At 49.3% G+C, this 27,630-nt stretch overlaps 1 protein-coding gene across 1 annotated transcript in view; it reads right to left on the reverse strand.

Moving 5' to 3' along the window:
- Positions 1-25,916, reverse strand: part of LOC140396797 (transcription factor 7-like 2) — a 38,779-nt gene extending 12,863 nt beyond the window's left edge. The window contains exons 1-9 of the mRNA XM_072485520.1: positions 25,691-25,916; positions 25,483-25,552; positions 25,244-25,356; positions 8,514-8,591; positions 5,349-5,481; positions 5,155-5,257; positions 3,664-3,750; positions 834-959; positions 261-417 (exon numbers count right to left, since the gene is read on the reverse strand). Of these exons, the coding sequence (XP_072341621.1) occupies positions 261-417; positions 834-959; positions 3,664-3,750; positions 5,155-5,257; positions 5,349-5,481; positions 8,514-8,591; positions 25,244-25,356; positions 25,483-25,552; positions 25,691-25,873 (1,050 nt within the window). The 5' untranslated portion in view covers positions 25,874-25,916. The remainder of the gene's footprint in view (positions 1-260; positions 418-833; positions 960-3,663; positions 3,751-5,154; positions 5,258-5,348; positions 5,482-8,513; positions 8,592-25,243; positions 25,357-25,482; positions 25,553-25,690) is intronic.
- Positions 25,917-27,630: the final 1,714 nt, after the last annotated feature.

A 27,630-nucleotide genomic window follows, 5' to 3' on the forward strand; every position in this document is an offset into this window, starting at 1 on the left:
TCGACCAAATACAACCAGAATAACAACTTGTATTGACACGGCTCCTCGAATTTCACAAAGTGTCACAAGGCACGTCACAGGGACAATCATCAAACAGGAAATGAAAATCACTTGTAGAACATGTTAAAATGACATTAAAGCGATAATGTGGAGACATTGACCAGAGACGAGCAGACTCCTAGATCCAAAATCAGTACATGTTCTGCAGCCAGCCTCCATCGTAATATACGGGGCCCACCCTGGCCCTGGTCATGACTAACCTTGCGTCCCAGGATCTGGTTAATGGCAGCACTCTCCTTCAGTGTACACTCTGCCACCACTTTAGCCCGCATCTCCTTCATGTACAACATGAACGCATTCAGTGGCTTCTTGATGTGAGGCTTCCTCTTCTCATCCTCCTTCATTACCAGGGGTTTCCTGAAATAAACACACTGGTCACATGAAAGGGAGCAGAAGCTGGACACACACACACACACAACACACCCTTTCCATTGCTAAACTCAGTCCACACTTCTGGTACTTCACTCATGGGAGCCAGACCAGGTCCAGTGAAGACAATTGCAATGTAACCATTCACTCCCTCTGTGCAGAATCCCAATGAACTAAAACATCTTCCCATTGGAACCAATATCTCAGAAAGTTTGTGCCAGGAAATGAATCTTCCTTTCTCAGTATGGCCACCATCTTGGTAGTCAAGGTTAAAGCCCTCGTCACACCATGACCCAGAACTTCCAGCCCTAACCCCCCTCCACCCGATAAGAGCCAATTGATACAATATGCAAATCATTCTACTTCCAAAACCTATCATAGTAAGAATGGAACAGCATACTTACGAGGTATCGTTGGGGTTGGGTTGGTTATGAAGCCGCTCCTGTTTGATACCGGTTGTTACTATAGCTGGATGAGGAATCCCAGTTGCATGTGAAGCATGTGGTGCTGGGGCCATGTGAGGGGAAAACCTTCAAAGAAGTAGAATCGGTCACAAGTGAGGTGAACTAAGAGCTGTGTCAGGCAACAGACACGGTATCCTCAATTAGTCAGTGCAAGACTCATTCAATTAGAAATTCAGATGTACGGTGTTTGCACATTCTCCCTGTGTCTGCGTGGGTGTCGAGGAGAATACTGAGATATAGGCTACTAGACTAGAAGGGCTTGAGGTTCTTAAGGAGGAGGTGTTAGCAATTCTGGAAAGTGTGAAAATAGATAAGTCCCCTGGGCTGGATGGGATTTATCCTCGGATTCTATGGGAAGCTAGGGAGGAGATTGCTGAGCCTTTGACTTTGATCTTTATGTCATCATTGTCTACAGGAATAGTGCCAGAAGACTGGAGGATAGCAAATGTTGTCCCCTTGTTCAAGAAGGGGAGTAGAGATAACCCCAGTAACTATCGACCAGTGAACCTTACTTCTGTTGTGGGCAAAGTCTTGGAAAGGTTGATAAGAGATAGGATGTATAATCATCTGGAAAGGAATAATTTAATTAGAGATAGTCAACACGGTTTTGTGAAGGGTAGGTCATGCCTCACAAACCTTATTGAGTTCTTTGAGAAGGTGACCAAACAGGTGGATGAGGGTAAAGCAGTTGATGTGGTGTATATGGATTTCAGTAAAGCGTTTGATAAGGTTCCCCATGGTAGGCTATTGCAGAAAATACAGAGGCATGGGATTCAGGGTGATTTAGCAGTTTGGATCAGAAATTGGCTAGCTGGAAGAAGACAAAGGTTGATGGGAAACGTTCAGACTGGAGTCCAGTTACTAGTGGTGTACCACAAGGATCAGTTTTGGGCCACTGCTGTTTGTCATTTTTATAAATGACCTGGAGGATGGTGTAGAAGGATGGGTGAGTAAATTTGCCAATGACACTAAAGTCAGTGGAGTTGTGGACAGTGCGGAAGGATGTAATACGTTACAGAGGGACATAGATAAGCTGCTGAGCTGGGCTGAGAGGTGGCAAATGGAGTTTAATGCAGAAAAATGTGAGGTGATTCATTTTGGAAGGAATAACAGGAAGACAGAGCACTGGGCTAATGGTAAGATTCTTGGTAGTGTGGATGATCAGAGAGATCTCGGTGTCCATGTACATAGATCCCTGAAAGTTGCCACCCAGGTTGAGAGGGTTGTTAAGAAGGCATAAGGTGTGTTAGCTTTTATTGGTAGAGGGATTGAGTTTCGGAGCCATGAGGTCATGTTGCAGTTGTACAAAACTCTGGTTCGGCCGCATTTGGAGTATTGCGTGGAGTTCTGGTCGCCCCATTATAGGAAGGATGTGAAAGCATTGGAAAGGGTGCAGAGGAGATTTACCAGGATGTTGCCTGGTCTGGAGGGAAGATCTTATGAGGGAAGGCTGAGGGGCTTGAGGTTATTTTCTTTAGAAAGAAGAAGGTTAAGAGGTGACTTAAAATTGAGGCATGCAAGATGATCAGAGGATTAGATAGGGTGGACAGTGAGAGCCTGTTTCCTCGGATGGTGATGTCAAGCACGAGGGAACATAGCTTTAAATTGAGGGGTGATAGATATAGGACAGATGTCAGAGCTAGGTTCTTTACTCAGAGAGTAGCAAGGGCGTGGAATGCCCTGCCTGTAACAGTAGTGGACTCGCCAACATTAAGGGCATTCAAATGGTCATTGGATAAACATGTGGATGATAAGGGAATAGTGTAGATGGGCTTTAGAGTGGTTTCAAAGGTCGGCACAACATCGAGGGCCTAAGGGCCTGTACTGCGCTGTAATGTTCTATGTTCGAACCCAAAGATGTGTGGGATAGGTGAATTGGCCACACTGAATTGCCCCTTAATTGGAAAAAAAAATTCAAAAATTCAGATATAATCTTGCCCATGTAGTCATGCTGAACCAAACCTACAATTAGCTGGATCACAGGAAGACCAAAACTATCTTAGCTCTTGTTTTAAAAGTTCTGCAGCCTTGTTGAACCCTCCACTCCAATCTCACATCTGCCCAGTCACTGTGTGAAAGGGAAGTCATGGAACCAGACAAAAGTAACGGTGCAAAAAAAAAAAAAAAAAAAGAGATAAAATTATCGAGCCGCTCATTTTCCAGTTCCTGGTCCATGGCCTTGCAGGTTCCAGCATTTCAGGTGAGGAAGGAGCAGCACTCCGAAAGCTAGTGACATCGAAACAAACCTGTTGGACTTTAACCTGGTGTTGTAAGACTTCTTACTGTGCTCACCCCAGTCCAACGCCGGCATCTCCACATCCAACTGTTAGCACACTGACAATCCTTCTGTCTTGGAAATGTGGCTTTCTATTCTTCTAAGCGTTTAATAGGTCAAAACAGATGCTTTTGGGACATCACTAGCCACTTCCTTCCAATTTAAATCGATAGCCATGACCTTTCATTTCTGTCTTTATCGCAATCTCCTAAGCAGTTTAATCATTTTTCTTGAATTTCATGAGCTATAATTTCAAGTAACAATCTTTTCTGTGGAATCCAAGCTGAGAGTGGGACGGGGTGGGGCAATGCAGCTGCACTGGACCCACACTGGCTGAGGGGAAGGCAGGGGCAATAGGAATGTACTGGCCTCGCACATGCCACGGGGAATGGAAGCAGTAGAGTTCTACTGTCTCTGCACTGGTCACAGGAGAAGTGTGAAACTGCATTCTTCTGAACAATAGGTAAAACAGAAAATGTAAAACCTTCCACACACCTGGACATGGAAGCATTGACAGTCAGCGCTGTGTGATACGAGGGCCGGAAGGTTCCTGCTGGAATTGGATAGAGCGGTGGACTTTGCCTGGGACACAACAACATCAATGAACAAGTTGAAATCTCATTCCGCTGACTCAAGACAAACAAAACAGCAGTTAAATGAGAGGAAATAAACAATAAATCAAAAGCCACGACCCAGCAGCTTGGCAACATTCCCTCATCGAACTCATGGCCATTCCCCAATCCTTCCCAACCCTGGACCAATTTCTGCCCCCCCCCCCCCCCCCCCCCCCCCACACAACTCCTCACCAACCAACCACCACCAGGCAGGACTCAAGAGGGTTCCAAAGGACTCCAGTTCAGTTAACTCCAGACTCAAATTTCAGCTCGACTACCGATACAGACTCCAAGGGCCAAATGGCTTCCTTCTCTGCTCCAAGATTCTATCATTCTAATTCTTCACTGATTTGAGGCCCACGCTGCTCCTTTAGATCTTTCTTCATGTCGCTGCACCACGTCTGGTGCTGAAGTGTTCAAGACAGGCACAGCACAGGGGTAGATACAGAGTTAAGATCCCTCATGAATGACCAACTTGCATTTCTATAGCACATTTCGTGATCTCAGATTATCCCAAGGTGCAATGTAGAAGACATGAGGGTTAATTTGCGTGCAGTATATTCAACAAACAGCAATATGATAGTGATGAGAGAATCTAGCCAGGATTTCCATCCGGCATGGGTCTTTGCCAATACAGGGTTAAAATCGTGGCCTCCGATTTACTGACCTTGGCTATGGGATAGATTTTTGTCTTGGGGTTAGACTCCCCGGTTCTTCTTCCGAAAATGGCCATTGGGTCTTTCACTCACTGTGAAAAGCCCCTAGTCGCCACATTCCGGCGCCTGTTCCCGTAACAGCTTCCCCGAACAGGCGCCGGAATGTGGCGACTGGGGGCTTTTCACAGTAACTTCATTTGAAGCCTACTTGTGACAATAAGCGATTTTCATTCATTTTCATTTTTTTCATGTCCATATGAGGGGGCAGCTGGGGTCTCGGTTTAACATTTGACCCATCAGACAGCACGCTCTTCAGTATTGACACTCGGCGTGTCAGCCGAGGTAACATGGCCAAGTCTCGAGAGGGGGCTTGAAGACACGGCCTTTGGCTCGAGGGAGAGAGCTCTACTTTGGTGGCTGTAAAGCACTTTGCGATGATCTGGAGTCAAGAATATGCCCTTTCTCTCTCAATAACTGGTGTGATGCCAGGGTCCCAGCTCTCCCACAACAGAGAGACCCTTTTGTTCCATTACTCATGGCCAGGTCAGAACCAATGGTCACCAAGGTTTACGGTCAATGCCTATCCCGGTAACTGCCTGAGTGGGCACAGTGCCACTGACGGGAGAATCCACCCATTGTCTTGTCTCCAGGAATTGCAACAATGGCCAAAAGGCTGCTGGCAGGAGGTAGGAGAGAGAAATTAAAGAATGTCTTACGGTGGCATGATCCAGCTCAGTGGGTGAGCGATTTGTCCCACGGCGCCCGGAGACAGAGGGTAGTAAGGAGACAGCTCAGAGGGGTGTGGAACCCGAGACAGTCCTACAACACAGGGGAAAAAAGACAGAAAAGAATCAAGATGGTGGTCAGGATTGCAGAAAGGCCGAGGTTGGAGGCAAATTCCATTACTTACCGGCCTTGGAGTCAAGTTCAGACGATAGATGAGAGGTTGGGTTCCCTGGCGAGAAGTGCTCATTGCTGTAGGTGATGAGTGGAGTGAGGGGATGCATGTGGTGGGCATGCTGCACCAGAGGCAACCTATTTGTCTACAGGAAACAAAGAGACACACAGAAATCAGCAAATTTCCACAGTTGCCCCAATCCTTGTGGCCCATTGATAAGAAATATGAAATAGATTTCTCCGCATCCGAGGATCCCTCAAACTTCCGTCAGTCCAGTCTGAGATAAACAACACTGCAGATACTAAGAAAGGGTGAAGTGGGTGTGGTGAGATGGTCGCATCAATGGGTGGGAAGGGAGGGGTATGTGCTTTCCTGAGGCAGGACAGGAGTTAAAGGGCGAGAGGAAGACTATTGTTTTGTATTAATTCGAGCAATGTGGTGAGTCCAGCATTTATTGCCCGTCTCTAATTGCCCCTTGAGAAGGTGTTAATGAGCTGTTTTCTTGAACTGCCGCAGTCTCTGTGGCGTAGGTACACCCACAATGCTCTTCGGGCAAAGCTCCAGGATTTTGACCCAGCAACAGCGAAGAAACGACGAGATTTTTCCAAATAATAATAATCTTTTATTGTCACAAGTAGGCTTACATTTACATTGCAATGAAGTTACTGTGAAAATCCCCCAGTCGCCACATTCCGGCACCTGTTCGGGTACACAGAGGGAGAATTCAGAATGTCCAATCCACCTAACAGCACGTCTTTCGGGACTTGTGGGAGGAAACCGGAGCACCCGGAGGAAACCCACGCAGACACGGGGAGAACGTGCCGACTCCGCACTGACAGTGACCCAAGCCGGGAATCGAACCTGGGACCTTGGCGCTGTGAAGCAACAGTGCTACCTACTGTGTCAACCGGCTGCCCAGTAACGAGGGAACCTCCAGGTGGTGGGGTTCCCATGTGTCTGCTGCTCTTGTCCTTCTGGATGTTAGTGGCCGTGGGTTTGGAAGGTGCTGCCTAAGGACCTTGGCGAATTCGTGCAGTGCATCTTGTAGACGGTACACACGGCTGCTATTGTACGTCAGTGGTGGAGGGAAAACGTGACTGTTTTGTCCTGGATGGTGTTGAGCTTCTCAAGTGGGCCGACGAATGGCAGATGGAGTTTAATTTAGATAAATGTGAGGTGATGCATTTTGGCAGATCGAATCAGGCCAGGACCTACTCAGTTAATGGTATGGCGTTGGGGAGAGTTATAGAACAAAGAGATCGAGGAGTACAGGTTCATAGCTCCTTGAAGGTGGAGTCGCAGGTGGACAGGGTGGTGAAGAAGGCATTCGGCATGCTTGGTTTCATTGGTCAGAACATTGAATACAGGAGTTGGGACGTCTTGTTGAAGTTGTACAAGACATTGGTACGGCCACAGTTGGAATACTGTGTGCAGTTCTGGTCACCCTATTATAGAAAGGATATTATTAAACTAGAAAGAGTGCAGAAAAGATTTACTAGGATGTTACTGGGACTTGATGGTTTGAGTTAGAAGGAGAGGCTGGATAGACTGGGACTTTTTTCCCTGGAGCGTAGGAGGCTTAGGGGTGATCTTATAGAGGTCTATAAAATAATGAGGGGCATAGATAAGGTAGATAGTCAACATGTTTTCCCAAAGGTAGGGGAGTCTAAAACTAGAGGGCATAGGTTTAAGGTGAGAGGGGAGAGATTCAGAAGGGCCCAGAGGGGCAATTTCTTCACTCAGAGGGTAGTGAGTGTCTGGAATGGGCTGCCAGAGGTAGTAGTAGAGGCGGGTACAATTGTGTCTTTTAAAAAGCATTTAGATAGTTACATGGGTAAGATGGGTATAGAGGGTTATGGGCCAAGTGCGGGCAACTGGGACTAGCTTAATGGTAAAAACTGGGCGGCATGGACTGGTTGGGCCGAAGGGCCTGTTTCCATGCTGTAAACCTCTATGATTCTATGATTCTAAGTGTTGTTGGAGCTGCATTCATCCAGCCAAGTGGGGGGATTTCCATCGTACTCCTGGCTTGGGCCTTGTAGATGGTGGACAGGCTTTGGGGAGTTAGGAGGTGAGTTATCCATGCAAGATTTCTAGCGTCTGATCTGTACCTGAACTTTATCGACCTGCCTTTCTTCCCTAACCCTTAATCAACTTATTTTTGAACTTTTAAAAAAAAATTTTAAATAAATTTAGAGTGCCCAATTCATTTTTTCCAATTAATGGGGCAATTTAGCGTGGCCAATCCACCTACCCTGCACATCTTTGGGTTGTGGGGGCGAAACCCAAGCAAACACAGGGAGAATGTGCAAACTCCACACGGACTGTGACCCAGAACCGGGATCGAACCTGGGACCTCGGCGCCGTGAGACTGCAGTGCTACCACTGCGCCACCGTGCTGCCCGTTTAATCCACTTATTTAATAGAAATTTATCGAATCCATGTTGACATTTTCAATTGGCCCCCCCCAGCCTACATAGCATTTTGGAGACGACAATTCTAGATTTCCGATAAACTTTGAGAGAAGAAATATTTCCTGAAATCACCCCGGAATGCCTGGCTCGAATGTGAAAGGTTTGTCCCCTTGTCCTGGACTCGTGCAGAGCAAATAGCGTTACCAACGCTGTCAAATGCTTCAATCATTTTATGTATCACGCATTAATCATCCTTTAATCATCAATACGCAAGGGAGCACAAACCTATTCTGTGCAACCAGTCATCACAAATAAACCCTTTTAAGTCCCAGTATCACGCTGGTCAATCTGTCACACATCTCCATAGTCAATATATTCTTCTTGCGATGTGGTGCTCGGAAACAAACACAGATATTCCTGATGGGGTCCAACCAGAGCTCTTTATAACAGAAGCATAACTTCTCCTTCATATTCCAATCCCATTGAGGAAAAAAGCCAACATTCACCAGCACTTCAATGATTTCTGTATGTCGATCCTCTCTGCTAATTCACAGTTCCTCAATTATCATTATTTTGTTATTTGTAAAACACTTGAATCTATCTGAAGTCCAATGTGAATGACTTCATACCTTTCCCCCAATGAAGTCCGTCCGCCAGTTTGTCAGGGAACTCGCAACCCACCCAGAATGAACGTACTCCTCCAGTCAGCTAATCGCCTGGTCCACTGCTCCAGCCAACTCACACAATGTTTGATGTTACTCACCAGATGGATGGGAGATGGTGAATCTTTGAGACAGCTGGCCGTCTGTACATCTAACAGAGGCCACTTCATCTGCAGGTACTGGAAAGAATCAAAATGCAGTCAGAATAAGGCAATGGATAAAATAAAATACTAAGCAACAGTATTGACCTGTGAAAAGCTGCTCGCTCCCCATAGTTCTCCAGCAATCCCAGCCTAATCCCACTGCTTCATGTGGTGATATGCCTGTGCACAGTTTTATAGGTAGTTAAAAAAAAAAAATTTAGTGTACCCAATTCATTTCTTCCAATTAAGGGGCAGTTTAGCGTGGCCAATCCACCTAGCCTGCACATCTTTGGGTTGTGGGGGCGAGACCCACGCAAACACAGGGAGAATGTGCAAACTCCACACGGACAGTGACCCAGAGCTGGGATGGAACCTGGGACCTTAGCGCCGTGAGACTGCAGTGCTACCACTGCGCCACCATGCTGCCCTGTTTTGTAGATAGTTAATGATGCGACCTCCAAACAGCAGGTGGCGCCAGACATCCATCACGTGACCGGAGATACCCGCCAGTTGGTAGTAGGACATACGAGAGGATAGTCGCAGTTAGAGTAGCTCCAGTAGAAATCATATAGCAGTGACCGTCTGTATAGTAATGACAGTTATCTTTCTACGTGTTTTAATAAAACACCTTTTAGTTAAGCAACTGGATGTTCTGTGTACCTCATTGCAACAGCCATCACACAGAACACAACACTCCATCCTCTTCCGACATCCCTGCCTAAATCCCAAACTAAAACTACTTACGTTACTCCGTTCTCATCCCAGAGCCGTCTGCCATTTGCAGCCCACAGCCCACCCTTTCCTACAGATTCTGAGAACAGTAAAGGCACCAGATAAAAACAAGTTCTTCCTTCTCTCCTCAGTTAGTGAGGTCATTAAATTGGATCACAGAGCGAAGAATCACTCTCCCCGTCTTGATGAATAATTTGAATGAGCCAACCTGAAACGTCAAGCTGTGCTGTACCACTCTGCTCGTAGCCACACCCTGGACATCGCACAGAACCTTGGCACAGGTGGCAGTAGCTCGAAATTTGGGGCATTGCAGTGTGCCCAGAAGGACTTCAATGTTGTGACTGCTCCTGCTTTCTCCCCCCAACAGTGCCAAATCTAGAAACTGAGGCAGCCAGTTTCTGTGCCTGTTACTTAACTGCCTTTGTCTTTCAGCAATAAACCGCTTTGTTAACTACTGGAAGCCTGCAGTGATGTCTTGAGCCACTACGATGTCGCAAAGCACTTTACAATCAATGAGGTACTTTTGAGGTGGAGTCACTGTTGTGTTGTAAGATTTAGTCGAGGACAAGTGTTGACCATAACAGCTTGATCCTTGAACAATGCCATGCTCCTTGGGCATTGTGCAGGCAATCGCAACATGGTTTTGTGCTCCAGTTTGTGGGTTGGTAGTTGAACCCAGCACCTGCTGACTCAAATGCAGGACTACACACTACCCACTGAGCCAACCTGGCAGACAGCCTCAGAGTCTGACAATGTCCCTCTCGGTTCTCCTCTCTGCTTCGTGGACTCACGTCACCCCATCTTTCAAAACACATTCTTCCCCCTCTCTCCATCCTCACCACGTTGGAATGGGTCTCCCCATGGACCTCTCTCAAAGGGGCACAGATGTTCAGTTGTATCAAACCACCACAAAAGTTCAAGAAGGTGCCCCAAATGATCTTTGCAGGGCAACCAAGGATGGCAATTAAATGCCAGCTTTGTCAGTGATGCCCATAACTTGAGACTGAACAGACGTGTTCACAAATTCTTGATACACAGGCAGCGATGCAGCTTTTAAGCTGCCGGAACAGAGTCAGAGGGATCTGATCAAGTTTTTCAAAAAAGTACAATCAGAACTGGGAATAAATACTGCAACGGGCTGACTTTAACAGAAAGGTGATTCCGATACAGTCACGGTAGATTCCTACAAGGGACAGAACTAGGACCAACGAAGCAAGAGCTCCCTGGAATGGAGAGGAAGATGAAAAAGAAAATGTGTGCACATGGGAAGATGGTGGCACTGTGGGAATGTCACCGGACATCGTCTAGAGTTCCAAGCTAATACTCAGAGGGCCTAGGTTCAAATCCCACCATGACAGTTGGTAAATTGATATTCAATTAAAAATGAAAAGCAATGCTGAACATGACAATTCTCATCAATTGTTGTCATGCAGTTCACCAACACCCTTTAGGAAGCAATTGTGCCACCAGTGCCCCTCCTGGCCTACAGGTGACTCCAGGCCCACAGTGATGTGGTCCACTCTGTGGGCTTCTGTGTAACCGACCGTGCGTTTTGTGGCAGTGAAGACGGTCAGCCATTGGCAGGTGGCAGAATCTTCCAGTCCTTGCCCGTTGTCAATAGAGTTTCCCGTCGACACTGGGAGGGTGGGTCATCAGCATGACCAGAGGATCCTGAGGGCATGGAAGGCGATATAAAGTTCCGGGCTTAAAATGCCGTTTGCTGTGACCAAGCAATTAGAAATCAAGGGAAATAAGGGATAGACAAGAAATGCAGCCCTTGCCAGTAATTCCATTAAAAATCTGTGAGCTGGATAATTCAACCTGGAATCAGACTGAATGAAGAAGGTTCAGAGGGCAAATAAAAAACAGAAAGAAGGGAAGCAAATAGAGAGCGCAAGACACTGACCGCAAACCAAGGGAATCCAAAAGTTAATGATTAATAAAACAAAGCAGTGGAGCTGATTAGAGACCAAAAGATTTATGAATTGAGGCAGAGGTTTGGCTCAGGTACTAAATGATAACTTTGCTTCCATCTTTATCAAGGAAGTAAAAAGTGCTTCCAAATTGATGGTGAAGGAGGTGATAGTTTACACACTGAAAATGGAAAAAGAGCTATTAGATTGTCTGGTTGTACCTAAACTTGCTAAATGACCAGGGTCAGAGAATATGCGTGCAAGGACAGAGGGGAAATAAAGCATGGACACTGTAGAGATGCTGACAATAAGCTTCCCATCGGCCTGGTGCCAGAAGAGGGGGGAATTACCAATTGTTCAAAAAGGCGTGCAAAGTCACGTCCAGCAACTACAGCCCAGACCGCTAAACCTAAGTTGAGAAAGTTTTTAGAAATGATCATCTGGGACAAGATGAACAGTCAGTAACATAAGTGGGAATTAATTCAGGAAAACCAGCTGAGGGACAATTGACCGACTTGCTTGAGATTTTTGAAGAGGTAACAGACGGCATTAATGGGGCCAATTTGGTTCTTGAGGTGCACATGGACTTCCCAAAAGGCATTTAGAAAACTGTGACACAACAGACCTGCGAACCAAGTTAGAGGAATCGGATTTAAAAATTGGACCAGTGATCGTAGTGGTGAATCATTGTTTTGTGCCGGAAGCAATCCCCAAGAGATCGAAATTAGGACCACTGCTTCTCTTGGTCTATAGTAATGACCTTGACTTGGGTGCAAGGGGCATAATTAACAGAAGCCACAAAGCTTGGAAGTATTGTGGTCTGCGAGGGGGACAGCGAGAGACGTCAGTAGGGGGTGGAATGGGCAGACAAATGGCAGATGCAATTTAATGCAGACACATGTGAGGTGCTTCAATTTAGTCGGAAGAACAAGGAGAGACAATATTTGACAAAAGGTACAATTCTAGGGGGGGGGGGAGCAGGAGGGGGGGGGAATGTGTGCAAATTATCAGAAGTGGCATGGCAGGTTGAGAAAGCAGTTAATAAAGCACTCGGAACCCTGGACTTTATTAAGTACAAAAGCTTGGAGCTCCCAGCGAGCTCGTATAAAACACTGGGACAACCTCAACAGGAGTAATGCATCCAATTCTGGGAACCAGACTTTAGCAGAGAAACTTTACAGGAACGGTTCCATGGAAAAAAAACAGGCAGCAACGTCTCGGCAGACTGACCCAAATGACCTCCTCCTGACCTGGAGAGTCAATGGTATTCACTCTTTGTAGCCATCACAAGCAGCAACTCCTGCTCTTGCCCAATCTGACCCCACTCTCAGAACCTAATTAAGATCCAGCAAATAAACACAGACAGGGACTGAAGTTAGGATTCTCAGTCTCCGGTCTGTGATTCACTGACAGTAACTGACTCAGTTTGCTTTGAACTTTTCGCTCTTAAAAGTCTTTTTATTTTAGTAACTATTGAAAATTCCAGGATGGCCGCAAGTAGGGTCATCATTTATGAAACCAAAACTTGTAAGGATTTGTGCAAAAGTGTTACAGCTGCACAAGACCCAGCTAACATTTCAATTTTCACACTTTGCAAATAGGTCCCATGATCACACAATGAGAAAAGAGCAAAAAAGCTCCCTTTAAACTGTCCCATCAAACACTCCCAGGGCAGGTACAGGACAGGGTTAGGTAGACAACCAAGTTCCTTCTGCATTGTCCCAAACCTTTTCAGGGGCCCTGTTCGCTCAAAGCCGCAGGGGCGGAGGGCAGATGTTTGGTCTCTTGGGGAATTAAATGTCATGCGAGGAAGAGGGGGAAAAGTGGAGTTGAGGCAGATTATTAGGTATGAAAGTATAGAATGTCAGACGAGGCTCAAGGGGCAACTTGGTCGACTCCTGCTCCCGATTCTTATATTATGCTCTTAATTGGAAATGTGTCATGCAGGACCGAAACAGGACGCACACAAGCAGCCGTCCATTTAAGAAATGTGCATGTGTGCCTCAGAGGCAAACTGAAAAAGGACCACACAGTGCAACTAATGGGCTGCACACAGTGAAGAGAATTTAAAGAGACCCCTGCTCAGGATAAGAGAGAGGGGGTGGAGGAGTGTCCTCAGGAGTGGGGACAGGGGAGGATTGTTCAGAAAGGAAACAAAGGGAATCGGGTTTTCCCACATTCCAGCCCCTGAAACTCACATTTCCTCTCCACCAAAGTCTGTAACCTCACATCCCAAGTGTTGCAGTTGTGCTGTGCTGCATGGTTGTGGCTGGGGTGCAGTGGGAAGGGGGGGTGGGAGGCAGCAAGCAAATCAAGAGCACAGATCTCCAGAAGGTGGCAGCTTATTCCCACACTGCACACTGGGAACAGAGGGCTGATTGTGAAGCAGTCGCTCACCACTACATACTTCAGATGTTTGTAATGAAAACAGAACGGAACAACTCGTCACTGACTCAAACCAGTTTACAACTGTGGATAGAGGATCAGGCACTGATCGAGACGCCGCCAATAGGGTTAACGGGGAAAGGTAGAGTGAGAGTGAACAAATTAAAAAGCAAGAGGGTTTGCAAGAGTGGCAAAGAGAGACAGCACTCAGTCAGAGTTTTGCAGTTCAATCTACTGATAGAATGCCCTCTCGGGTTCTGTGCAATTAATTCCCTTTCCAACAATAGCCCCCTGAGCCCGCCTGACTCTCTGCATTAACAGATGACAGCAGGAATGTCAAGGTGTGCACACAGGGGACGCAGGGGGGCCCAGAACAAAAAGGAGTGCGCTCGCAACCAGCTCAAGTTGCCCCAGACCCATCCCACAAAGGGAGAGCCCAGAAATGAAGGAGGATTTTAACTCACTCCATGCGCCTTTAGCAATGACAGTGTGAACGGTTAGTCCATTCAAATTGGGATTCAGCACTATGCCAGTGATCCGCAGACATACATGGCTGGGAACATACATGAGATATGTCCACACAATGCAGAACAAATCCAACCCAGTCAATTATCACCCAACCAGTCTACTCTCAATCCCCGGCAGAGTAATGGAAGGGGTCAAAGGTTCTAAAAAGCGACATTTACAGAATGATAGCCTGCTCACTGACACTCAGTTTGGGTTCCAGTGGGGCTACTCCACACCTGGGGTGGGATTGTCCACAAATGGCGCGATGTCCGCTACCCGGCGCCAAAAACGGCAAGGATCAGTCCGGCGTCGGGCCGCCCCAAAGGTGCGGAATTCTCCGCCTCTTTAGGGGCCAAGCCCGCACCGGAGCGGTTTCCGCTCCGCCGGCTGGCGGGAAAGGCATTTGGCACCACACCAGCCGGCGCCAAAAGGACTTCGCCGGGCGACGCATGTGTGGGATCGTCAGTGGCCGCTCACGGCATCCCCGCGCATGCGCAGAGGTGGGGGTTTCTTCCGCCTCCGCCATAGTGAAGACCATGGCGAAGGCAGAAGAAAAAGAGTGCCCCCATGGCACAGGCCCGCCCGCCGATCGGTGGGCCCCGTCCGCGGGCCAGGCCACCGTGGGGGCACCCCCCGGGGCCAGATCTCCCCGCGCCCCCCCAGGACCCCGGAACCGTTCAAAGGAGGTCTAATCCACGCCGGCTGGCGAGGGTTGACAGCGGCGGGACTTTGGCCCATCGCGGGCCGAAGAATCGCCGGGGGTGTGCCCGCCGACCGGCGCCGCGCGATTCCCGCCCCTGCCGAATCTCTGGTGGCGGAGAGTTCGGGACACGGCGGGGGCGGGATTCACGCCAGCCGCCGGCGATTCTCCAACCCGGTGGGGAAATCGGAGAATCGCGCCCCTGATCTCATTTCAAACTTGGTCCAAATGTGGATAAAAGAGTTTAAAGCAAGAGGCAAAGTGAGAGTGACAGCCTTTGACATCAAGGCCACGTTTGACCCCAGCAAAATTAAAGTCAATGGAAATACACATTAGGATCAGGACGAAGGCTACTCGGTCCCTGGAGCCTGTTCCCCCGTTCAAGAAGGTCACGCTCGATATGCTTGTAACTTAAACCCCATATACCAGCCTAGTGCCGACCCCATAACCTTCCACCCCCTTGTTAATCAAGAATCTGTCTAGTTCTGCGTGAAAAATATTCCACACTCCAGCTTCCAGCACCTTTTGAGGAAGAGAGTTTCAGAGAAAACTATTCCCCCAGGTTGGTCTTAAATGAACGACCCCTTATTGTTACACAGTGCCTCCTCGTTCTAATTCTCCGACAAGGGGAGACATCCTCTCCACAGCCACCCTGTCATAGAACCTCCACAGAGCTGGAGGCCATTCGCCCATCGAGGCGGCACTGACCCTTCGAACGAGCACGCTGCCATATCCACTCACCCAACCACCTCTTTCTACCCCCATAACCTAACCGACACATCTCTGGATACTAAGGGACAATTTAGCATGGCCATCCTGCCTAACGCAGGCATCTTCTGGACTGTGGGAGGAAATCGGAGCACCCGGAGCACACAGACCCTCAGGGCCTTAAAGGTTCCAATCAAGTCACCACTTTGTCCTCGAAACGCCAGTGGATACAAACGTAGCCTCTCCAAACTTTCCTCATAAGACAACCAACCCATTCCTGGTATCAGCCCAGGAGACCTTCTCTGAACTGCTTCTAATTCATTGACATCTTTCCTTAAATAACGAGACCAATACTGTGCACAATACTCCAGATGTGGTCTCCCAATGCCCTGTACAACTGAAGCAGAACGTTTTGGGGGGGATTACCAGATGCCGAACTGGATTAACCATATAAATACTGTGGCTACAAGAGCAGGTCAGAGGCTGGGAATTCTGCAATGGGTAACTCATTTCCCGACTCCCCAAAGCCTGTCCACCATCGACAAAACACATGTCGCGAGTATGATGGAAACTCTCCCCTAGCCTGGGTGAGTACAGCTCCAACAACACAAGAGACTGAACATCATCCAGGACAAAGCTACCCATTGGATCGGCACCCCATCCACAAACATTCATTCCTCCTCCACTGATGCTCATTGGCAGCAGTTTGTACAAGATGCACTACAGGAATTCACCAAGGCCTGGTCATAGATGGGACATTTGCTAGCCTGGGGGCGCCGGAGGAGAAATTTGGGTTGCCTCCCAGAAACGTTTTTACATATATGCAAGTGAGGGCGTTTGTGAGACGCAGGTGAGGGAATTTCCGCTACTTCCAGCGTGAAGGATTTAGGACAGGATGATTTCGGGTGTATGGGTTGGAGAAAGCAAGGTCTCGGCGATTTATCAGGAACTGCAGGAAGTGGAGGAGTTGAAGTGCAAGTGGGAGGAGGATCTTGGGGAGGATCTGGATGAGGGTCTGAGGGCTGATGCCCTGGGCAGAGTCAATTCCTCCTCCTCTTGTGCCAGGCTCAGTCTAATACAGTTCAAAGTAGTACATAGGGCGCATATGACAAGGGCGAGGACGAGTAGGTTTTTTGGGGTGGAGGACAGATGTTTGAGATGTTCGGGGAGCACAGCAAATCACACCCATATGTTCTGGACGTGCCCAGCGTAGGAGGGGTTCTGGAGGGACTTTGCGAGGGCTATGTCCAAAGTTGTGCACACCCGTGTCAAGCCGGGCTGGGGATTGGCACTATTTGGGGTATCGGACGAGCCGGGAGTGCAGGAGCCGAAGGAGGCGGGAGTCCTGGCCTTTGCGTCCCTGGTAGCCCGGCGGAGGATCCTACTAATGTGGAGAGATGCGAAGCCCCCCCAGCGTAGAATCTTGGATCAATGACATGGCAGGGTTCATTAAGTTGGAGAGGATAAAGTTGGGGGGGGGGGGTTTGGTTAATATTTTAGTTAAAAGGGGGTGCTTCCCCCACTTTTGTATTTAATTGTTAAATGGGGTTAATGTATCTTTGTTTGATTTCCTATGAACAATTTTGTCTTTTTTTTTCCTTTCTGGAGTGTTTGGTTGGAAACTGTTGAAAATTTTGAATGAACATTTTTTTTTTTTTTTAAAAAGGAATTCACCAAGGCTTCTTGGATAGCACCTTCCAAACCTGCAACTTCTACCGTCTAGAAGGTGAAGGGTCGCATATGCCTCGTAAAACCATCACCTGCAACTGCCCCTCCAAGCCACTCACCACCCAGACTTCAAATTATATCTCTGTGCCTTCACTGTGGTTGGAACAAAATCCTGGAATTCCCTCCCTAACTGCACTGTGGGTGTGTCTACACCTCATGGACTGCAGCGGTTCAAGAAGAAAGCTCACCACCACCTTTATGAAGGGCAATTAGGGATCAGCAATAATGCTGGCCTAGCCAGGATAGGCACATCCCACAAATTAATGCGGAGCGCGCGTGCCCCCCCCCCCCCCCCACATCCATGGCCCAATACAGACTTACCCCTGGAGCCAGTCCCCAGCTATGCCCCAGTTCTGACACAAGAGTGGGCTTGTGATCACAAGTTGGCAGCCATGTGCCCATTAACAGACTTTGTTGACAAGAGATGGGATATTTTTTAATTTAATAATCTTTATTGTCACAAGTAATACAAATACATTAACACTGCAATAAAGTTACTGTGAAAATCCCCTAGTCGCCACATTCCGGCGCCTGTTCGGGTACACAGAGGGAGAATTCAGAATGTCCAATTCACCTAACAAGCACGTCTTTCGGGACTTGTGGGAGGAAAGAGCACCCTACCTAAGCCCCTTCCCCCACCCTATCCCCTCAACCCCACCTAACCTGCACATCTCTGGACTCTAAGGCACACTTTTAGCATGGCCAATCCACGCAGACACAGGGAGAACGTGCAAATTCCATACAGACAGTGACACAAGCCGGGGATCGAACCTGGGACCCTGTCAGGCAGCTGTGCTAACCACTGCACCACCATGCTGTACCTGACCCGGGAGTGTTTGATGTGGACAGTGTAGAGGGAGCTTTACTCTGTATCTAACCCCGTGCTGTACCTGTCCTGGGAGTGTTTGATGGGGACAGTGTAGAGGGAGCTTTACTCTGTATCTAACCCCGTGCTGTACCTGTCCTGGGAGTGTTTGATGGGGACAGTGTAGAGGGAGCTTTACTCTGTATCTAACCCCGTGCTGTACCTGTCCTGGGAGTGTTTGATGGGGACAGTGTAGAGGGAGCTTTACTCTGTATCTAACCCCGTGCTGTAACTGTCCTGGGAGTGTTTGATGGGGACAGTGTAGAGGGAGCGTTACTCTGTATCTAACCCCGTGCTGTACCTGTCCTGGGAGTGTTTGATGGGGACAGTGTAGAAGGAGCTTTACTCTGTATCTAACCCCGTGCTGTACCTGTCCTGGGAGTGTTTGATGGGGACAGTGTAAAGGGAGCTTTACTCTGTATCTAACCCCGTGCTGTACCTGTCCTGGGAGTGTTTGATGGGGACAGTGTAGAGGGAGCTTTACTCTGTATCTAACCCCGTGCTGTACATCAATCGTGAGTTGAAGACAAAAATAAATCATCGTCAAGAGCACTGGCAAAAAAGAAATCACATCGAGACACAATCTCAGGATGTATCACAGCACTTCACCATCAACACAGTATTTTGTAAGTGTCATCGCTATTGTAAAGCAGGAAAGATATCCCAACATATTCCCACAAATAGCAATCTCATCATGTCGGGAGAGGGTTAAATATTGACCAATAGATGGGGCAGAGAGAAAAGATGTGACTTGCATTTCACATTTAATTTGAAGATCATATCACCAACTGTGCAACTTGACCACTGGACCATCATCCCGCCAATGCAGTAACCACAAAGACCTGCCTACCCAATGTGCAGCACTCCCTCAGGGCACACCCCATGATATGGCCTGAAATCGCATCTTTCTCTACTTCTCTCCTTTGAACTCTCATATACTTTGGTACCATTGTTTCCCTGTTGCTGGATTGGTAATCACAAAGGCCTGGACTAGTGACGTGCGGTTAGAAGTTGGAATCCCACCACATCAGCTGGGGAATTTAAATTCAGTAAATTAAATGTGGAATATAAATGTAGTATTAGGGGCAGCATCGTGGCGGTCTGGTTAGCACTGCTGCCTCACGGCGCCGAGGTCCCAGGCGCGATCCTGGCTCTGGGACACATTCTCCCCGTGTTTGCGTGGGTTTCGCCCCCACAACCCAAAGATGTGCCGGCTAGGTGGATTGGCCACGCTAAATTGCCCCTTAATTGGAAAAAACGAATTGGGTACTCTAAATTTATTTGTAAAAATTTTTTACTAAAAATTTTTTACAAATAAATGTGGTATTAGACACGGTTACCATGAATATAACAGTTTGTCACGAAGGCCCACCCAGTTCACGCATGTGCTGTTTAGAATGGAATCTACCATCCTTAGCGGTCGAACCTGGATATGACATCAACACCACAGCAATCTGAAAAGGCCCAACATGCCACCCAGCTCCACTAAACAACAACAAAAAATGTACAGTAAGAATGAAGCTGGATAATCTTGCAGAATCCATTTAATAATAATAATCACTTATTGTCACAAGTAGGCTTCAACGAAGTTACTGTGAAAAGCCCCTAGTCGCCACATTCCGGCGTCTGTTCGGGGAGGCCGGTACAAGGAATTGAACCCGCGCTGCTGCCTTGTTCTGCATTACAAGCCAGCTATTTAGCCGACACATAGGCAATCCAGGTTAGGCACCACATCTTGTCTGGTCCACCCTGCAGAGTCCTCCTCACTAACATACGGCACTTCAGAGAGCTATCTCACAGACTAGACGACAGTCTCACATTATTGTGCCTTACAGTCCATGCCCATCATCACGAACATCAACCAGAAACACAAAGTGTGGAAACACTCAGGAGATCAGGAGTATCGGTTGAGAGAAAATGAGTTAACACACGAGTTCTGATGAAAGCTGACTGATGAAATGTTAAGTCTGTTTCGTTCTCCATTGAGACTGCCACAACTGCGGAGTATTTTCAGTGTTTTCTCTTTTCATTATCTCCATCGCTAAATATGCTCAATCCAGTCTCCTGGACAGGCCTCCCAGAGGTAAACAGTCAGTTGAGGAGTGCACAACATTGACTCTGAACCCCATGCAGTCTTACGACACGAGCACTCAATTCTCCTGCCGATTACCACCCACACACCTCCCTCTGCTTCAGGAGGAGCTCGGTCCATGAATATCTCCATTCTCAATATGCAGAGCCCAGCACATCAGAGCAAAAGACAAGGATGAAGATTGTTTGCAGTGATAGAGTCATAACATCACAGATGGAGGGCGTAGAAGGATGGGAGAGTAAATTTGCAGATGACACTAAAGTCGGTGGAGTTGTGGACAGTGCGGAAGGATGTAATACGTTACAGAGGGACATAGATAAGCTGCAGCGCTGGGCTGAGAAGTGGCAAATGGAGTTTAATGCAGAAAAGTGTGAGGTGATTCATTTTGAAAGGAATAACAGGAAGACAGAGTACTGGGCTAATGGTAAGATTCTTGGCAGCGTGGATGAGCAGAGAGATCTCGGTGTCCATGTACATAGATCCCTGAAAGTTGCCACCCAGGTTGAGAGGGTTGTTAAGAAGGCGTACGGTGTGTTAGCTTTTATTGGTAGAGGGATTGAGTTTCGGAGCCATGAAGTCATGTTGCAGCTGTACAAAATTCTGGTGCGGCCGCAGTTGGAGTATTGCGTGCAATTCTGGTCGCCGCATTAAAGGAAGGATGTGGAAGCATTGGAATGGGTGCAGAGGAGATTTACCAGAATGTTGCCTGGTATGGAGGGAAGATCTTATGAGGAAAGGCTGAGGGACTTGAGGCTGTTTTCGTTAGAGAAGAAGGTTAAGAGGTGACTTAATTGAGGCATACAAGATGATCAGAGGATTGGATAGGGTGGACAGTGAGAGCCTTTTTCCTCGGATGTTGATGTCTAGCACGAGGGGACATAGCTTTAAATTGAGGGGAGATAGATATTGGACAGATGTCAGAGGTCGGTTCTTTACTCAGAGAGTAGTAAGGGCGTGGAATGCCCTGCCTGCAACAGTAGTGGACTCGCCAACACTAAGGGCATTCAAACGGTCATTGGATAGACATATGGACGATAAGGGAATAGTGTAGATGGGCTTTAGAGTGGTTTTACAGGTCGGCACAACATCGAGGGCCGAAGGGCCTGTACTGCGCTGTAATGTTCTATGTTCTATTTGGACCTTTGAGTCCATGCCAACTTCCTGTAGAGTAATTCACGCAGTCCTATTCCCTTGCTGTATCCACAGAGCCCTGAAAGTGCCTATGCAATTTCTTCTAGAAATCATTGACCGTCTACACTTGCAGAACTCTGAGGCTGGAGGCTCCTGTGGGAAAATGTTTTTCCTCACATCCCCCTTAATCTCTTGCTCTAAACTTTAAATGCATGTTCCCCAGAACATTGACCATCAGCTCACCATAACAGCTTTACTTTGTCCACCAAATCTACTGAAGAGAATCATCGAATGGTTACAGCACAAAATAAGGATTTCTGTCAAAACAGATCAGCTCATCCCATTGCCCTATCTTTCCCCTTTCCAAACCAACCAATTCCCTTTTGATAGCCATGTTTTAATTTTCCTCAGCCATACTCTCAGGCAGTGCATTCCTGATTCGAACTACTGACTATGTAAAATAGCCAGGATGTGGAAATGCTGGCGTTGGACTGGGGTGAGCACAGTGAGAAGTCTTACAGCACCAGGTTAAAGTCCAACAGGTTTGTTTCGAATCACTAGCTTTCGGAACACTGCTCCTTCCTCTTCCTCACTCACCTGAGGAAGGAGCAGTGCTCCGAAAGCTAGTGATTCGAAACAAACCTGTTGGACTTTAACCTGGTGTTGTAAGACTTCTGTGTAAAATAGATTCTCACGTCACCATTGCTTCTTTTGACACATCTTAAATCAGTGTCACCTGGTTCTGAACCCTTCTGCCAATGGGAACAATTCATCACAACTACTCAGTCCAGTCGCACCGTGATCTTGAACACCTCTACAAAATCTCCACTCCACCTTTTCTTTAACAGCTCCAGTTTCACCAATCCATTCTCTGAACTAAATGAAATCTCTCATCTCCAGAACCATTCGTTGTGTTAACGAGCATTTTATGTGGCACTTTGTCAACCACTTTCCTCGAATCCGTACAGACGACATCCATTGCATCGCCTTCATCATCCTTCTGTTATTTCATCGAAACATTCCATTGGACACATCAAGCAAGATGTGTCTATTACAAATCCATGCTGACTGTCCCGAATTGACTTGAACCTCTCCAAGTGCCTGTTTATATTTGGACAGCACGGTAGCATAGTGGTTAGCACTATGGCTTCACAGCGCCAGGGTCCCAGCTCGATTCCCAGCTTGGGTCACTGTCTGTGCAGAGTCTGCACGTTCTTCCAGTGTCTGCGTGGGATTCCTCCCACAAGTCCCGAAAGATGTGCTATTAGGTAATTTGGACATTCTGAATTCTCCCACTGTCTACCCGAACAGGCACTGCTCAAACACCAATGTTAAACTGACCGGCCTGTTGTTCCTGGCAATGTCCTTGCACCATCTCTTGAATAATTGGCCAATCCCCATCTAGGGAAGACTGGAACATGATGGAGTGCTCGGTCCACACCACCTCCTTAAGCAACCTGTGCTGCAACCATCCGGACTAGACAATTTCCCATGAAACCTTAACTGGCCACCTTCAGCCAGAGATACCAAGAAAGTGCCATCTCTGCCTCCCCTGCTCTCCACCATCTCAGAAGCCAGTCTTCAGCCAATTCGGTTCACTCCTTCGAACACAGTTACATCTGCTCGCACTGGACACTGCACAGCAATGGCCCGTGACATCAACCCTGCTGTGGTCCTAGAAACAGGTGCTCCAGAAAGCCACAGCCCTAGCCAAAGGTGTTCCAGTGGAAAAATATAAATGTCATGGGGAATCGAGGGGGAAACTCTCTCCTGACTGGAATCATGCCTAACATAAAAGAAGATGGCTGTGGCTGTTGGAGGTCAATCATCTCAGGCCCAAATATATCGCTTTGGGAGTTTCTCAGTTTAGTGTCCTAGGTTCAACCATCTTATGCTGCTTCACCAATGACATCCCTTCACCATAAGGTCAGAAATGGGAACAGTCACTGATGGCTGCATAGTTCTTTGTACGACTCGCAACTTCTCAAGGTACTGAAGCAGTCCGTGTTCATCCGTAGCAACTTTCTGGCTTGAGTTGATAAGTGGCCAATAACGTTCAGGCAATGGCCATTTCTAACAAGTCTGACCACCTCCCTAAACATTCAATAGCATTACTATCACAAAATCCCACGTCATCAATATCCCGAGAGTCAATTAACCCCAAACTTACTGGACCAGCCACATAGCTATCGCACCTACCAGGTCAGGCCAGCGGCTGAAGAGCGTGGAGATTAATCACCTCCTATCCACCACAAACAAAGCACAAGTCACAAATGTGATGGAATACTCTCCACTTGCCTGGCTAAGTGAAGTTCCAACAACACTCGAGGAGCTCAACACCATGCGGGACAAAACAGCCTGCCTGATTGGCACCCTATCCACCCCCTCAACATTCACTCCCTCCACCACAGTGGCAGCAGCAGGTACCATCGACCGGTGACTGTCGTCACTCATCCAGGCTCCATTAACAGCATCTTCCAAACCCACTACCTCTCCCACCTTGAAAGACAAGGGCAGCCGATTTATGATCACCATTATTGATACTCGCTTTTTAAAATCCAGATTTCTCAAATCGTCAAATTTAACTTCTCCAGCTGCTGTGATGCCTCCAGACGATAACTACTCCAGACCTTTGGGTGACTCACTGATAACAAATGTTACTGACTGTCCACTGCTGCTGAAACCCTCATCCATATCTTTCTGAACAAATGCTCTCCTGACCAGTTTGCTCACCTCTCACCCAACATAAAATCGAGGCCAACCAAACATCGACTGTCCATATCCTGACTCACAACAAGTCCCATTCACCCATCAACCTCGGTATTTGTCGACCGACAGTATTCCTCATCCAGAAACATGACTATTTCAAAATCCTTATCCTTGGTAGCCTGCATCCTCCAATTTTCACCCAATTTTAATTGCTGCACCATTGCAGCTGTGACTTTGGCTGTCTGCATCCCAAACTAAACCTTGCCGCCCCTCTCGCTCTCAATTCTCCTTTAAGATGATTGTTAGAACCTCTTCAATCAAGTTTTCAGTCCGCTGTCCGAATATCTCTTTGGTGTCAATTTTTTCCATGTTCCTATGGAGGGACCTTGGGACATGGAAAGAGCTGCATGAAAGTGAGTTACCGTTTGTTGCTTCACAACAACCAACCATTTGTTGCTCGGTGATTCACTGACAGCCTTGACTGAATTGTGGGGCTCCTTGTCCATTCCACAGTGCCGCATCCACAGCAACAAGTTCCACCTCAAGTCTTAGCCAACATGTGCCCCAGAGGATGAACACATGCTGAAAATCTACACAACTCGTTCGCTCAGTCTAAAAATCCCAATAGAATGAGCCAAACTTCGAGTGAGGACAGATTGAGAGATGTGGGGACATTGCAACTAGACAATAACTGAATAGGGTTACACAGACACATCTAGTGAGAGACATGGAGTGATGGTCACCAGGAGGGTGGCAGATGGAACCAGACACAGTGACTGCAGCGAAATCCAGCAGAGCCAGTGCCCACTCTGGCACCAGTGAGTTTCTGCCCCACTCCCTGAGTGCGGGCACTCTTTCACTCTCTACCTCCCAGGCTTTTGGTATTCAGTTCCTGCAGCCCGGGGGAATAAATTCTGAGGCCATCGCTTTATGGAAATTACCCGCCCTGGGGCCCTCTCGAAGTGCAGAAAGTTCGTCGAAACTCTGCGAGCAGAGAGAGAGAGACACAGACTGTCTGCCCATCCCGGATCCCTCTCAGCCCAGAACAAAAGCCTGAGAGGCCAGTCGGGGGGAGGTGACGTTGGGAAAAGGAAACGGGAAAAGAAGTGGGAAGAGGAGTGGGAAGAGAGAAAGCTCCTGTCCCCACCTCCCCTCCCTCACATTCCCCAACAAACAAAACCGCAGCGAGTTGGGAGGGAAAAGTTGGTGGAGACTTACCGTGCGAGCCCCTGGAGACAGGGATGCAGTTGGGAGGTAGGGAGCCGACAGGTCCGGGATCATGATGAAGGGGTAAGCTGCTCCCTTGAACAAACCTCCATCTTGCCTTTTGACTGGGAATTTGGGAACATGGCCGAGAGAGGGAGAGGGAGAGAGAGAGGGAAAAAGTTGAGCAAACTTTTGTCAATTGCCTGGAATGTTGGAAAGCTGTGGATGGGACGGGGGGGCTCAGCTCTCACCTTCCTGCTGGTATTCCCGGCTCTTGTCTGCAAAGGTCCCCGAGCTCCTGGGCTGCGGACGGCGGTCAGCCTGGGAAGGGAGGAAGGAGAGAAAGGAGAGCTGTGAGAGTGGGAAGGGGGCAGTGGAGGGCGAGGAGGGGTCCGGGGGGGGATAGGGGAAGACGGGGGGAGGGGGGAACGGGACCCCTGCCCCAGGGGCCTCCCTCACCTCGGACGAGCTGCTGCGGGGCTCCGGCTGCTCCGTCTCGCTGACCAGCGCCGACTTGACCTCGGCCAGGTCCCGCTCGGCGGACTCGCTTCCCGGGCTCTTCCCCTCCTGCTCGCCCTCGTCCTGGAAAGAGATCATCTCATCGCTCGCCCCCAGATCATCGGCTCCGGGCAGCTGCGGCATCTCTCCCGCTGCCCCTCTCCCTCCTTTTCTCCTTCCCCCTCTCCCTCTCTCTGATTGACACTTTGATGGACAAGAAACTTCCAAAGCTGCTCTCCAATCAGCAGCCCCCCCGGGGGCGGAGCCACAACCTGGAGCCGAGTCCGTCCCGGGAATCCCCATCCCAGCACATTCCCACACCGCCCCCATCCCAGCACATCCCCCATCCCAGCACATCCCCCCATCCCAGCACATCCCCCATCCCAGCAGATCCCCCCTCATCCCAGCACATCCCCCATCCCAGCACATCCCCCATCCCAGCACATTCCCACACCGCCCCCATCCCAGCACATCCCCCATCCCAGCACATCCCCCATCCCAGCAGATCCCCCCATCCCAGCACATTCCCACACTGCCCCCTCATCCCAGCTCACCCCACTGCCCCCCCTCATCCCAGCAGACGAACACCCTCCTCATCCCAGCACATTCCCACTGCCCCAGCACATCCCCACTGCCCCCCCCCTCATCCCACCACACCCCCATAGCCCCCCTCATCCTAGCAGATGTTCAACACCCTCCTCCTTCCCCCTCATCCCAGCACAGCCCAGGACATTCCCACTGCCCCACCACATCTCCACTGCCCCCAGCACATCCCCACTGCCCCCCTCATCCCCCCACCCCCCACTGCACCACCCTCACCCCCCCCCACTGTGCCCCTCATTACAGCACCCCCCCACTGCCCCCAGCACCCCCCACTGCCCCCCTCATCCCAGCTCACCCCGCTGCCCCCCCTCATCCCAGCAGACCCTCAAAACCCTCCTCCATCCCCCCTCATCCCAGGACAGCCCAGCACATTCCCACAGCACCCAGCATATCCCCACTGCCCCCAGCACATCCCCACTGCCCCAGCGGACCCCCAACACCCTCTTCCTTCCCCCCTCATCCCAGCACAGCCCAGGACATTCCCACTGCCCCACCACATACCCACTGCCCCCAGCACATCCCCACTGCCCCCCTCATCCCCCCACCCCCCACTGCACCACCCTCACCCCCCCCACTGTGCCCCTCATCCCAGCACCCCCCCACTGCCCCCAGCACCCCCCACTGCCCCCCCTCATCCCAGCTCACCCCGCTGCCCCCCCCCCTCATCCCAGCAGACCCTCAAAACCCTCCTCCATCCCCCCTCATCCCAGGACAGCCCAGCACATTCCCACAGCACCCAGCATATCCCCACTGCCCCAGCACAGCCCCACTGCCCCAGCGGACCCCCAACACCCTCTTCCTTCCCCCCTCATCCCAGCACAGCCCAGGACATTCCCACTGCCCCACCACATCCCCACTGCCCCCAGCACATCCCCACTGCCCCCCTCATCCCCCCACTGCACCACCCTCACCCCCCCCCCCACTGTGCCCCTCATCACAGCACCCCCCCACTGCCCCCAGCAACCCCCACTGCCCCCCTCATCCCAGCTCACCCCGCTGCCCCCCCCCCCCTCATCCCAGCAGACCCTCAAAACCCTCCTCCATCCCCCCTCATCCCAGGACAGCCGAGCACATTCCCACAGCACCCAGCATATCCCCACTGCCCCCAGCACATCCCCACTGCCCCAGCGGACCCCCAACACCCTCTTCCTTTCCCCCCTCATCCCAGCACAGCCCAGGACATTCCCACTGCCCCACCACATACCCACTGCCCCCAGCACATCCCCACTGCCCCCCTCATCCCACCACCCCGCACTGTACCACCCTCACCCCCCCCACTGTGCCCCTCATCCCAGCAC

The sequence above is a fragment of the Scyliorhinus torazame genome, chromosome 20 (assembly GCF_047496885.1).
Source record: "Scyliorhinus torazame isolate Kashiwa2021f chromosome 20, sScyTor2.1, whole genome shotgun sequence".
Taxonomy (NCBI): domain Eukaryota; kingdom Metazoa; phylum Chordata; class Chondrichthyes; order Carcharhiniformes; family Scyliorhinidae; genus Scyliorhinus; species Scyliorhinus torazame.